The sequence below is a fragment of the Passer montanus genome, unplaced genomic scaffold (genome assembly GCF_014805655.1).
Source record: "Passer montanus isolate IOZ18808 unplaced genomic scaffold, ASM1480565v1 scaffold11, whole genome shotgun sequence".
Classification (NCBI taxonomy): domain Eukaryota; kingdom Metazoa; phylum Chordata; class Aves; order Passeriformes; family Passeridae; genus Passer; species Passer montanus.
Genome location: NW_024357613.1, coordinates 22,985,207 through 23,000,087, shown reverse-complemented (window position 1 = coordinate 23,000,087; position 14,881 = coordinate 22,985,207). Strand labels below are relative to the sequence as shown.

Below are 14,881 nucleotides of genomic sequence, written 5' to 3'. Positions count from 1 at the left end.
AAAGCAAAGTGAGTAGGTCTATAGAAATAGGAGGAGGTATTCCAGGTGTAGGTATGCTGCATTGAACTTTGAAGGCAGTAGAGAAGGCTGCACACTGATAAAAAACAATTGGGTAGCCTAAAGCACTGTCTAGAGCTAAGCACTCTATGCACGGTGTTAATGAATTAATATCTGCCTCTCTATTATGCTTGTGTTGGAAGTGGCATCATAACACTTTTCTACAGACGTGCAGACCCTGCACTGAAATGCTTGACTGAGCTAGCTGTGCCATGTCCCAATAGAAATGGCACTTTTATCAGACTCATTAAATTATTCAGATATTTAGTGAACAGATTGCCTGAATAAGAGGGGATTTTATCAGTCACAAGTTCAGACCTGCCCCTTCTCCTTCAAAGATTGTACACTTGGCAAAGTATGAAAATATTTCAAGAAGTAATGACCAAAAGCCAGGAAACCTATCATGCTGTTTAACCAGCACTTCTGGGTTGTCTTGAACTGCTTTCTGCCAGCTGAGCCCCTTTCAGAATGGCTGAGGGGCAGTTGCTGTATCGAGATCCCACAATGGATGTTTGAAACATCCTCAGCGCAGTGAATGCATGCTAAACTCAACCTACAGTGAGGTCTCACAAATCTGCAAATCCAATGAAACCTCCCATTTATCTGCTCAGTTCTCTGAGGGATTTTCCCACCAGTGTTGGGAAACCCACAGCGTTCCTGCTTTAGCCTAACTTTCAAAGCAGCACAGAAATGAGGCAGCCTCATTAGCCACTGTTTTTTCATGGCTCCTTTAACCCTGCGCTTCCTCCCACCAAAGCCTTCCACAAGCTCGAATTTACAAATATCTTGATTATATCTGGAATCTAATGTAGAAATGTCTAAAGGGAAGTGCTTGTGTAAGAGAGGGTGAGAAACCGAGGAGAAGCAGAGTCAGAAGAGGGATGGGCAAGCTGGAAGTAGGGTTGGGGAGAGGTGAGGAGCTGGGGATGAGCTGAAGCGGGGGGAGGAGGGGGGGGGAGGCATGCAGAAATGCGGGGGTGCGTGAGGATGCGTGTGCATGGTTTGGGGAACAAAAATCTACATCGTCTGAAGCGGACGTGACTTTTCCGCCGGGGGCGGGTGCACTCCGGCACCTGAGGCATGCAGCCTACCCCGAGCAGCCTTTTCCACGACGGTGCAGGAGGTGAAGCCTCCCCCGCGGAGGCTGCACCCCTTGCCCGGTCGGGGAAAAGGCTCGTCAGGGCGGGTTGGGGACCGACGCGGATCCCCAGCCTGTTCCCGCATTGGTTCCCGTAAGTTCCCGCGTCATTTTTCTCCCCACACCCCGCTTTTCGCACTGGCAACCACAAGCCCCGATGGACGGGCGGGAGAAAGCTCGGATGCTCTGAGAGGGTCTGGGTTTGGGTTTGTTGGTTGTTGTTTTTTTCCCAGCCTCCGGAACAACCACTAGGGATGTCCGGGATTCAACCAGAGGATGGTTCCCCTCCGTACAGGAATTGGACGAGTGGGTCGGAACTAAATGAAACGCGGGAGGCTCTTTTAACCCCTTCCTCCGACTACGATGATGAGGAGTTCCTGCGATATCTCTGGAAGGAGTATTTGCATCCCAAGGAATATGAATGGGCGCTGATCGCCGGCTACATCGTCGTCTTCATTGTGGCTCTCGTTGGGAACGTCTTGGGTGAGTCGAGCTTCCCAAAACTTCCCGTTCTCCCTTCCCGAGATGGGTTGTGCACGGAGCGTGCTGGAAGCCGGGGAGGGTTTGGCACACCCCGCTGGCAAGGCGGCAGTCCCCAGCCGAGGGGGAAAGTTGGGGCTGCGCGGAAGGGGCCCTAAAACCGCTCCCCCTGCGCGGGCTCGGGGCTGCGGCGGCGGCCGCTGGCGCCCAGGGCCGGGCTCGGGGAGCGCGCTGGCGGAGCGCACAGCCGCGGCTGCCGGCCCTGTCCCCCGCGCCGAGGTGCTGAACCCGCCCGCCGCTCCACCTCGCAGCCCGCTCGCGAGGACGCCTCTCCCTCACGCAGCCCCGGCCCGGCGCTGGGGATATCGAGCGCGGGGTGATTCTCCGAACAGAGACAGGGGCACCGGGACGGCGCCCGGCCCGTGAGGGGGCGGCGGGGTCCCCTCAGCTGCCGGCGGACGCGGAACGCGCGGCTCCTTCCCGGCTCGCAGCGGCCGCGCTCCGGCCCCGCGCTCGGAGCGGAGCGGGGACGTGGGGCGGGGGCGAGGCGGCCCCTCCCGGGCGCTCATTGAGGGAGCGAGGCGGGGCGGCGCCTCTCCTGAAGCCCGCCTCCTCCTGCTTCCATTCATCCTTGAAGGAAGCGGCGGGGGCACCGCGGCTGCTCGGCAGCCGCCTCGAAGGGGCGCTGGAGTGTGGCGGAGAGCTGAGGATAGTGAAGGGAAGGAGGGCACGGGTAGGCTGTGGCGGCGGGCGGGAGCGGCAGAGGGGGCTGGCTGTCAGCAGCCCGCCCGCTGCCCCCACCGCTCCTCTCCTCTCCCCATCTCTCCTCTCCGCTCCCCCGAGCCCTCTGCCGCCCACGGCGGGGCTCTAGCCGGGCTGTGGCGCCTGTGCTTGTTTAGGAGAGGGCAGTGGGTGTGCCCACCCCCGCCCTGGGCCGAGCCCGCTCCCGCGGCCCTGCCCCGTCCCACGGCGGCCGTGCCCCCTCACGGGCTGCGGGCGGCCGGCGGAGCGGAGCAGGCGCTGCCCTCAGCACTCTGCGTTTGTGAATGGACGCGGTGTGAGCCGGGAGCCGGCTCCGCCAGGCGGATCCCTGGGCTGCGGCCGCGGCCATTGGCGTTCCCGGTGCCCATCCCTGGCATACCGCCGCGAACGGAGCGCGCTGGGCCCGCCCCGCCATACGGGTCCTTCATTCATGTTTTTCAGAAGGAATTGTGCGTGTCAGGGCTGTCACTGCAAACTCTACAGGCTTCCCGAAGTGGCATGCAAATGAGACTACAGCCAAAGGCAGTATTTTAAAGGCATTTTTAAATTTTCAACGGATTGTTATTTGATTTTTTTTAAGTAATTCTATAACGTTGAGTGCCTGTGTGCACGTTTGCTCAGTCCATTGCTCGGCAGCCAGCTTGATCGACAGTGTAAAGATAACAGCCCTGGCAAAGAGGCTTTATTTTAAACTAGGATAAAAGCTGTCCTTTTTCATGTGTTTCAGCAAAAACTTTTAGGAGAACCACCTGTACTTGCCTATTATCCTTCACAGATACTGTAGACAAGCTGTCCTCTCACCTGTAAAAATTCAAGGTCAAACCTTCAGCTATAGGAGCTTTCGCCCTGTTTACACTTTTCCCCTCTGAAGCCAGGAGGAGAAAAGCTTTTCTCTCTCTGCACTCACAAATAGAGATTATTCCAGTGCAGATGTCCAGCTGTTCTTTCCTTGCATGTGAGTACATTAACTCTTTGCTTGGGATGGAAATTGGCATCTGGCTCTGCACCCGCCTGGATTCCATCTTTTACTGGATGGAATGTCCACCGTTTGTCCTCTGAAATCTCTCTCTCCAAGTTGTAGTACCTGGTAGCAAATCTCTGTCTTAAAATGGACAGAGAAGCTGAACACCTTTCTATCCACTCTAAATCACAGTAAATCCTACAACAGATCATTCAGCTTTGCAGCTGCACTCAGTGTTCTTAAAGGTCTTTTCCAACCCAAATGATTCTGTGATCCTCCTCAAGCTGTTTGCTCCATATTGCTGGTTCCGTTCATGGATGAATTGTTTGTGGTCTCTGCAGGTGCTTGGTAACTGAATACTGTCTCATCTTTATTCAAGAAAGCTCACACTGCACTGATTGCAGGCTCATGTGATTCTGAGGAGAGAAATGGATGTCATCTAATGCTCTTTACAAAAACATTTTTGAGGAACTCTTTTACTACCAGTGGAATCTGAGGTAGAACAGTGCACATGTTGATATCTCTGAGAAACTGATTTCTGCTGCTTGAAAAATCCATATTCAAGCTTAATCTGGGATTTAGTCATGGACTTTCTCAAAGAGCAGGAGTGCTTCTAAAGAGCATTTTAGTGGCTACTAGTGCTTCACAGTATCATTCTTGTGCTTTATGGTATCATCCTTAATGATGCATTGAGTTCCTTTGCTTACATTTGTTGCAGAGCTTGTGGCATGTGGAGTTAATGCTTTGGTTCTATTTTTAACACATCCTATTCAAATAACACTTAAGCAACTGGGAAAACCCTTCCTTTCACTATGTGGTGCTGAAAATTACATTTCTGCTTCTTATTTTGGTTTGTGCACTCACATGGGATAAGGAATGTCTCAGAAATTGTATCTGTGCAAGTGGAAGGCACAGCACATTCCTTAGATATTAGTAATAAACTGGATTGAAGCACTCTGACAATTAATTAACAACCAAGGGTAGAATCAGAAGCTTGAACTTTGATTGACATGTATTGGGTTCTTGAGTGAGAGACACAGCAGGAATTCCACTAATAATAGCATATAACAAGGGCTGCATTAATATTAAGCTTTCAATTTAATTAGGACAGTTGACACAAACTGTCCGAGCTGTTGCACAAACCAGCTAAAGTGAAAAACATTTGCAAGTCTCTGTGTTTGAATGCAGGTTTCAGTATTGCACACAGTGCTTTGTGTCAATGATTCTCTTGTATAATTGGGTTGGCTGCTCACCAGGTATTTCAGTGTAAGTCAAGGAAAAGAAACAGATTTTAAGATGATTTTATGACATATTTACATGAATCTGAAATCTAGATGGAAATATCAGTATGATGATTTGTCCTATTTTCTTCTTCACTTGGTGACTATTTATCACTAGAAGCAGAACAAGTGTAGAGGGCAAGGATTTCCTGTTTTGCAAATAAGACAAAAAATTTTCTTTACTACTGCAGATCAATGAAACTCTTGCAATTTATTTGCACATCTAGTGCAAACGTAGAACTTCTTAATGCAGAATGTATGTTGACTGTAAAGATATTTTTCTTCTTTATTTGAAAACAGGTCATTAAAAACATTGATTGAAAATAGGAAACTAGATAATTAAAGAAGAAAAGGTATTTTTAGGATATCTAGAGATCTCTGGTTACTGATGCCATTCCAGGCTGATCAGTTGCAGTAGTTAATAACTGCAGTAAGACTACAAGGGATTGAAAGGTAGTGTACAGCTACATATATTTAACTCTGTTTATGCATATGGAGAATGCAAATGACCCTTGTTGAAGCTACTCATTCACGTGGGTCAGGATTTTTCTAATGAAATGGTTTCTCTCAGGGAACATGCATTCATCAAAATGAAAATGTGCAACAGAGATCACTTGGTTTGATCAAAGACTGAAGGCAAAACAAGCAACCTTGTGGCATGCCAGCAGCTGGGCTGCTGGGCCTCTTGGCAGGCCTTCTCAGAGCTGGCAGGAGCTGCAGTCCTTAGCACATACAGCCTGCCAGTGCCCAGCTTGAAAGTCCTCAGCACTGCTGGCTTCCAAGGGTAAGAGACCATGCAGTACATCAGTGAGAAGTCTCAGAAACTTTATTTACTCAAACAGTTTGGAGATACTTTTTTTTCATTCCAACTCTGAAAGAGATTGGGAGAGACTTACCCCTGTCTGGATAGATGTATTATTTATTATCTGTTTTACAGTAACTGCTAGTTTTGCTGAGATCTGTAAGAACCCAACTATGCTCCTTTCTTCAAAGAGTTCATAGTCTGACTCATAGAGTTCAACAGCCTCCATTTGATTTTTCTAGGGCTAGAGCAGAAAAAAAATCAGTGAGAACCCAACTATGCTCCTTTCTTCAAAGAGTTCATAGTCTGACTCATAGAGTTCAACAGCCTCCATTTTTCTAGGGCTAGAGCAGAAAAAAACAGTCTATGGCTCTAATATCAGAGTCCTGCTCAATGCCTATGAATAGGCAACTCTCTCAGATGCTACTCTGTTGTAATTTTAAAGATATCCAGTGAATACTGAGGTCTAGGCATACATGCCTATGTTGGTAGAATTGGATGAGTCATGTATTCTCTTAAATGATCTTCATGAATCCTATTTTGTTGCTGTAGATGAGGCATATTTCATTTAATTACATTTTAAATTATTACATTTCATTTTTTTTCAGATTCCTTGGGGAACCTGGCATTGAAACAACTTTGTTTGTAATATCAGCATGAGAGTCACCTTTATCTGTTGGATGAATAACTAGAATGGCTTTATCAGTGTTAAGAAGACAGCACATAGGAAATGAGACAATATGCATATTTTTTGCTACCTAAAATAGAGAAAGTATGAGCTCAGTTTATAGAAGAGTTTGAGTATCAGCTGAAGTACATTGCTATTTCTATAATATAGGGATTACTCACCATTTTTCAAAACAAAAAAAATTTTGAAGGGTTTGGGATTTTGTTGTTGTTGTTGTTGTTTATAAAGCATGTTTTATTTTTTGTGTTGCATGTCAAGTGAATCTTTCTTTGTTTTCTTGGACATAAGCAGCTGACTTACTGCCTGTCTCACAAGTGGAATGTGTCAGAAAAGAACTATGATGGACTGTTCCCCAGGGGAAGGGGTGCCAGGAGCTGAGGGCAGCAGCAAGACTCACAGGGCAGTGCACTCACCAGCACAGTCCCACAGAGGCTGAGAGCTTGGTAGGTCTGAAGATGTTTACCAGGTTTCAGTCACCTCCCAGCAATCACCAGACAAATCTATTTTGATGAAACAGGTCTGAGGTTAAGCCAGAAAATCAAGTCTGTGGATGAGTTTTACAATCAAATTCAGCAAGGCAAAAACCTACTTGCAACCTAGTCTTTGCCTGAGCTTAGTGTGAGAGCCTGAGCTTAAATGCAGCTCTGGGGCAAAAGGCTGACTCCCAAAAGAGTACTCCAAACTCCAAAAGCTCTGTTCCCAGGGGCCTGGTCCCAGCTTGCATGCTGACCCATAGCAGTGCTGGCCTCCAGCATGGACAGCCAGCTCCTGGGCAGGGGGCACAGGTTGCAGAGCCTGGGGGTGCACTCAGCTCTGACAGAACTGTGCTCTTTCTCCTGGTTCTAAGCACAGTAGGACTGCAAGAATTTTAGCCAGTTTGTGGAATATTATATTGACAATGAGGATCTGTGATACTGATTCAGAAGTTGTATAATATGCAAGATATTTGCTGGAACATGTCACTAGCATAGTGAATTGTATTTTCTTTGTATGTCCTCCAGACAAGGCACTCAGTCTTACATCTCCAGTAGAAACAGACATGGACAAGGAAAGGTTTGTCCTAGTCCAACTCATGTTGCAGTGACTGATGGATGCTTTTTGAAGCATATTTTTTTTCACAGCATTTCAGCTGTGAAAGTCCAACTCATGTTGCAGTGACTGATGGATGCTTTTTGAAGCATATTTTTTCAAAGTTGCACAGCATTTCAGCTGTGAAGCACACCTTCATTTTAATGTCATGCAGCTTTAAACTGATTCAGTCAAGTGTGAAATCTTTTTATCATAGTGTCATATACAATATGACATCTAAATTTCTGACTCTTCCACCTATAATAGGAAGTGTGGATAAAGATTTTGTAGGCTTTATTTGTAATAATACCAATTATTATTAAACATCTAGTCAATCAGTATAGTCAGCTCTGCAGAGATGACTGGGTTTGCCAGTTAATGCTGGTAATGATTTGGGGGTGTGGGGAGTGGATATTTTAAACCAATCTGTCTGTCTTAATCAATACAGTTAAATTAGGAAAACTCTGTGGTGGAACCTTTTGCTTCCTCTAGAGCTGACCAAACCAGGCCAGTCTGTTTTTATAGCATAGCTGATCCTCTGCTAATAACTTCCATTTCCATTAGACTGTTGAATGCCTAAGATTATGTAATGTGGCCGAGTTAGAAAATTATTCCAGTGCCAACTAGATGGTTGTGCTTTTACTCCCAGTTGTGATCCACAGAAATAAGCTTCCACTACACAGAATTCAGTTCTTGTTTTCTCCTCTAATGCCTTCATAAGCCAGTTCTTAAGATGTAGAAGTGTGCTGGAGCACACGAGTAACCCAAAACTTTCAACTCTTAACTCTTTGGTACAATAGAACATGTGGTAGGTAGAAAACCTCAGAAAACATATTGCTGCAAGCAAACTAGTGTGGAAGGGGCTAACAGCGGGCCTGTTAGCTAAAGGAGTAAGAAGAAGCTAAGAAGAAAGAAGAAGCTGATAAGGAGCTCTCTCCAAGGCTGTAACTAAGGAGACCAAGAGAATTGAAAGACTGAAGAAAGATAAGAACTTCACAGCTGTACGAAGAATATTTAGAAAGTTAATTAATTCACTGTAACTTTTCATCAATGGTGTTATGTTGACTTATTGTATCCAATAGTTAGGGTAGAAGAAGCATAAACAATTAAAAAGTGTATAAAAGGTCAGCCATGTTCAATAATAAAGTGTTGCCATCTGAGACTGCTTGTGGTCTCTGCTTCGTGTCGTGACCGCCTCGACAACGACAAACTAGTTGCTGTTATCTGGGTTTTTATTTATGTAGATCCTCACTGTCTTTTGTGGGTGACAGTTCCCCATTAGTACATTCCAGTGAAGCTGATATTCAACAAAATACTTTGGGATTTCATGTGTTCTTTGTTATTCAAATACATTTGTTACAGTTTTGATATTTTTCCTGTGTGATGGAACCTACATATGCACATTTGTTTATATGTGATACATAGGGAGCATGACCTAGCCACCTGCTCCTTTTGTCGTGTTTCTGAGAATTTCTTCACACATTTTTGAACACATCTGGTGTTTCCTGTTGATGAGGAGCTGTTGTCTCACTGATAGGCCATGTAATTCCTTTGCTCAGAGTATTGTCTGTCTTTTTAGCTAGCACATCATGTATTCAAGGACAGTCCTTATCTGCCAGGCATTGTTACCAGACACAGGATTTTTTTTTCAGTATTTCCTTTATAATAAACATAGTACAAAACAGTGTATTTTCTTTGTGCCATTCTTTCTATTACTTTTCAAGTAAGCCTGGTCTCATGTTGGTCTCCTTTCTTTCAGATAAAATTAGTTATGTAAAAATGAAGTCATGTGTGAGTTTAGAGCTTAATAGTGGGTAAGAGATGGACAGCCTAAGGATTAGATAGCTCCCTGTTCACAGAAGATATTGCTTTGTTTTAGATCTTTTCTTCTCTTTGCTGTTTTTAAAAACCCCTCATTAAATATCCTCTGCAATTTAAAATGCTTCTTTCTCCTTAATCAAGATCATCAATGAAAATTATTGAAAGACTCATGAGAAGCCTTCCTTAAATAAGCTTAGTGTTAAGCACCTAATTTTTAGACTTCTAAGTCAAAGCAGAAGAATCCCTAATCAGGAGTCATTCATAATGAAGGTAGTTTTAGTGACAGCATTTTTCCTTCCAGCAGTATACATTCAGTGTTTTCACAGGGGCTCTAGCTCTCCAGAATTCCCTTTGGTAATGTATCTACTTAGCCTTCCTTTCAATCTTGTGTTGCTTGACACTCCACCACTCAGATTTTGATTTGCAGGGGGTAATATCACCAAAAGAGAAGAAGAGGAAGAATTCCAAATAGAGAACCAATTTATTGTGAGAAGAAAACAATGTGGGTGGGTGGATTAAGAGATAGAGAATAAATAATGTATAATTCAAAACTATTTATCACATGTTTTGTCACTGGTTGTAAAATACTGTGAAAGAGTAAAGTTTTTTAGAAGCTTTCTGCCTAATGCATTTGGACATGCTGATTACCAGGTCTTATAATCACAGGCATCAGTTCCAAATAACTTCTGGATGACTATATTATGATATTTCAGTCAAACAGTTGTGAGACTGAATTACCAAAGCAAAATAAAATCACTGTAGCTTAGAATGAAATATGATAATTCTTTGTTTACTTCCATCTGGGATTTATAATTCATCAAAAATTAGATAAGAGATAAAGTCATTCCTTTATATATGAAAATGTCAGGTATTGCTGGTTATGGAAATTACATTTCTATTTTGGCCAGGAAGTTGCACTGAAAGATGACCCACTGAATAGGAGGTTGACAAGACTTCTGGAGTGTAAGGGAAATGATTTAGGGTTGAGATGTAGAAAACAAATTGACAGCTGACCCAGGAGTCCACCAGTGGAAGGACTGCAGCACAGTGTTTAATATGCTCAAGACAGCATAAATCTTCCAGGAGACAAGCAGCTGGAGCTGGTATAAAGCAAACTTTATACCAGATGGAGCCTTTTTATTGTTTTCATATTCAGCTTGAGATACAATGAGCTGTGCTAATTGATTAAACACCATTACAGCTTCTAATTAAAATGCCTCAGGACACTAAACCACAGGGACTAAATTTGTACGTGAAAAATACCAATCTCACTATATTGTCATATTAGAGAAGGTTTTTTTCTTCAGGAATATGAGGTGAAGCTTTATTGATGGATTTCTAACAGCAATCCATATTAAATTTTAACTTAGATTTTAACCTTTTTTTTTTTTTTGTCCTTGTTGGGACTTTCCTGTGAGACATTTTGGGGAGTGGGAGATCATCAGTGTTTGGGGAATGGGTCCAGAAAGCAGCTCCGTTATCACAGAACTGTCCTGGCTTATGAAGAGTCTCCACAAATTTTTCCAAATGCTTTCAGCCTGGCGGCTCTAGCTGGTTTCCGAGCCTTTACTGACACTGTGTGGAAGAGGTGGGAACAACAAGTGCTTCGCTTTTTAAAGCTCTGCTGAAGTCTGAAAAAGGTAAAGGGAGGTGTCTCCGGTGAGATGAAGGATCTGAGGCAGTCTAACAGGCATTAGAAAAACAGCTGCTCCTGGTGAAACCTGGCCTGCCTGTTGGTACGTGCAGGAATCATTCTATCTCTGACATGTTTTGTAAAATAAAAGCAAAAATATGGGAAATAATACAATACATTGGACAGGTAATTTGGTTCTATTAGCAGTAGGGAAAAGCATGCAGAGCAGAAGCATGTTTCAGAACTGCTTTTTTACATTTCTCTCCTTTATAATCCTCTTTTCTTCAGTGTCTGTGTTAACACCACTTTGCTCACTTTCTTTCTCAGTCCTGTTTATAGCTAGGAACATCAAAGGCTGCATAAAAGCTTTGCACATAATATTGAAATGAAGTTTTATTAAATTATTTTTACTATTTCACAGATGTTTTGATGGAGGTCTAAAGAGCTTAGTTTGGGCCACTCTCCTGTGCTCCAACTAAACAGGCGTCCTGCTAACACTGTGGTACCTCCCAAGCTTTTTAGGAAGGCTGCTGCTGGCCTCATCTCCTATTTTATTATTTTGAAGTACTTTTTGGTAAAATACACTTCCAACTGAGAATCTTTACTACCTTTCTTATCCTTTCTTCTGTTCATCAAGATAAGTGGACATTCACGGCTCTCTGCTATTTCTGTTTGTGTAGGCAGATGGCATTTCACCTCCATGGAACTTTCTTACTCTAATGTGTTCCTTGAGTGTTTCTATGTGAGCTGAGTGCTTCTCTGTAAAACTGCCTGGTATGAAAATGTGTAATCAGAGTGTATAGAGTGGAGAGCATATGAAATTCTTTTGTTCTGACACTTAACTAGCTGCACAATATTCAGTGGCTTAGTCAAACTGTTTTTCATGCCTTTAAAATAGCAGGTTTTGAGCACAGGCTAGAGAGTCTTTATTGATGAGCTGCTAGAACATTATCAATGAGGCTATTGTCCAAGACTACTGAGTAACCTTGGACTGTAGTAAACTCAGAAAAAGTGAGTCTGGAAGGAATGTATTCAACTAACCATGTGTCATTTAGGACTTATTTATGACTTTTTATCTTTCTGTCCTATTCAAATAACTTGTAGGAAATCCTCACAGTTTTTAGCCTTGCACTGAATGAAAACATTACTAATGCCTGTGGCAGGTTGAAAACAGTACTGCAAACAGCAGAGGGCAATAAGGGCAGAGCAGAGAAAGCTGACTTGGTTTTAAAATACTTCCTCTTCAGAGGCTTTTTTTTCACAAGCTCTCTTTTTTTTTCTTTTTTCTTTTTTCTTTTTTCCTTTTTTTTTTTACTACATTAATGGAACGAGTTTCTGGGATATTTAATTGTTATGGTAATATATAAATATTTATGTAAACTTAAAGCTGATTAAGGTGCTCTTGTGCTATGTGCCGTAAAAAGAATGGGAAATATTTTATGCTGCACAGAAGAGAAGAGGTCAAAAGGGGAAAAACACAAGAATAAGCAGCGAAATATAAAGTAACAAATTCTCTTGCATTTCTGTGCTTGTAAACTATTGGACTTTTTCATCTTCCAGGTGCCTATCCCTATGGATTAGAATTCAATGGAATTCAGGGGTAGTTTCTGTGCCTTGGCTTTCCTGAACACTGCTACACCCTGAGTAGCAAGAGACACAGTCTTTTATGTTACTCTGAGGAACAGCAAGTACTGAAGTTCATCTGAATTCCATCTGTGTTAGGCCAGTGGGATCTGTAAGGTTTAGTACACAACAGGGAATTAGGAGTCCAAGTTTCTCATTCTGTGTCTGATTTACTGTGGGGCCTTTAACAACTTCTGTTCTGCACTTCGCTTTCTTTGTGTCAGAGATGAAAATGGTAGTAATTCCTAGATCTCTGGGGTCTCACAAGGTTTCATTTGCTCCCACAGCCTTGAACTCAACATGCAGAATGGTATGAATTGATTTCTGATACAGCTGGTTGCCAGTGAGATTGACCTCATATTTGTCAATTTAATGGATTTGTTTTACCAAAAATAATGTTTATGTTCAGGTCTTTTTCACATGGACCAGCACAGGAATGGGAATAGGCCTGGTCAAAGACTAAACATATCTGCTTAAACCTTGCACCTTTGGGCAATGACATGCATGGCTGTAAATGATGTACTTGTCTGAACTGGGTAGAGCACAGGACTGTTGAAACCATAATATGACAAAAAAGTAGCCAAACTCTGAACTTTTAAACAACTTTTTATTAATTTTTGCCTGTTGATAAAAAGAAGTACAGAAAAACATTGCCACTTAATATCCAGATCTTCAAATTTTTAGAGTTAAATATTAAAATTATCAAAAGTGACATGGTTTTTACATTTTTTTCCCCAGCATTGCATTTCCAACCCAAACAACATTCCAGAGTGGGCAGCAATGTATTACTTCCCTAGTAGGTGCTGCCTTTGTGCTATCAGACTATAACTGGGGTAACCCCATGCACAAATGACAGTGATAAAGCCCTGATTTGTTATGTTGTAATTATCACGCAATTCTGTATAAATAATTACTTTGGTAGGTACTTTAAATCTTCCAAATGGGAAGAAAATATAATCAATATGATGTTTCCTTTAAGCCTTTAATTTATAAGCCTTGTCTTTTAGGTATTAGAGGCCAAAACTAAGAAAACCTGAAATTCTGTATTCAGGAAGAAAACAGTAGAAGAAATGTACACTGTATTCTTTTCAAAACCAGTGCAGGAACAGTGAAGATTTTTGTAGAGAGGTTTTAATTTGCATTTATGACAGCATGATACATATGTAGCAAAAATTGAATTTATACAAGCAACACAGTCCAGAGCTATCTCTGCAACACATTAAAATATATGAAGAGCATATGTTGCATCACAACAGAGGTTTTAAATGAACCTTGGAAGCCTGTATCTTAAGACAGCTTATAAAATCACCTGGTCTTAGAGAAACTGAAGGCCACCTAGCCTCTCCCTTTTTCTGTGTTCTAGTCTAAGTATGTAAACATAGTCCCCATGAAGAAGTACTTGAATCTCAGCCCCTGACGCTGCCCTGGTAAGATCTTGAAAGCATATTCTACCAGTTTTGGTCACTGCACTCTCACCAAAAAGGTTCAATTCCATCTGAAAGTGTCCAGAGAGCAGCAACAAGGATGGTTGCAGAAGCTCTAGCAATGACTGAGAGTAAAAGATAAAGAGCTCTGAAATTCTGCGGAAATATATAACAAAAATTCTTACATATGTGAAGCATTGCTGCAGGAAAAAAGCTCTTCCTCATTCCTGCCTATGTGCAGAAGAAAAAAAGTATATAAATAGCAGCAAAATAAAAGTAAATTAGACATGAGAATTTTATTTTTTTTTTGTAGGGAAGATAATGAAACAGTGCAACACATTTAAGAGATGTGTGGTATCTTCAAATATAACACATTTTCAAATGTAAACTTGCCAACAGTTGCTTAGTTGTAGTCTTGCTGTAGTTCTGTTGCTCTAGAGACATAAGACAAGATTTGTGGAATGAAGTAATATATTTTATGAGATCAACTGATACAGCTGGAAGATAGACAGAAGCTTTCAGGCACGTCATCCTTCTTAGGATCTAAAGAAGCATCTGATCTCAAGAGCTTATGTGCCTTAAAGTCTGTGTATTTTTTTCCAGCTGTTTTAGACAGTTTAATGACTATAAGAGAGTGTCTTAACTCTGGCAGATTCCATTTTAGATTTGGGCAACATCTTGAGGACCTTTTTAGCTCAATTTTTTAACATTCTCTGATCTGTTTAGCATATCTAAATTAAGCACTGTGCTATATCCTGACAGATTAGGAGACTTTGAATCTTCATCTAGATGTGCATGATGGATGAATAAGTGTTTGCAGGGAAGACCCTTTGATGTACAATGAATTGTATTCTTGTCTTACAAAAAGTATTGTGGTGTTTCTGGAAAATTTTGGGCATCAATTTTTAAAGATCTTTGGGTGAATTAATTTAAAAATCTAAATAATTCAAAAGCTTTTGATTGTACCAGTCACTCAGGGTTTGACTTCCAAAATTATTTTAAAAGTTACTTTTCTGCTACTTTCTTAGACTTAATTATGGCATTTTTAATTCAACAATTTGTGAATTTTGTGTAGTGATTTTAAAGATTGATTTGCCTCATTTCTAAAAGTCTTTCAGTTTGAAAAAGAGCGACATAAAATATA

The 14,881-nt window shown here is 42.2% G+C and overlaps 1 protein-coding gene across 1 annotated transcript in view; it reads left to right on the top strand.

Moving 5' to 3' along the window:
• The first annotated feature begins 1,168 nt into the window (after positions 1 to 1,168).
• Positions 1,169 to 14,881, top strand: part of HCRTR2 (hypocretin receptor 2) — a 32,535-nt gene continuing 18,822 nt past the window's right edge. Inside the window, exons 1-2 of the mRNA XM_039728564.1 lie at positions 1,169 to 1,289; positions 1,429 to 1,678. Coding sequence (XP_039584498.1) covers positions 1,450 to 1,678 — 229 coding nt within the window. The 5' untranslated portion in view covers positions 1,169 to 1,289; positions 1,429 to 1,449. The remainder of the gene's footprint in view (positions 1,290 to 1,428; positions 1,679 to 14,881) is intronic.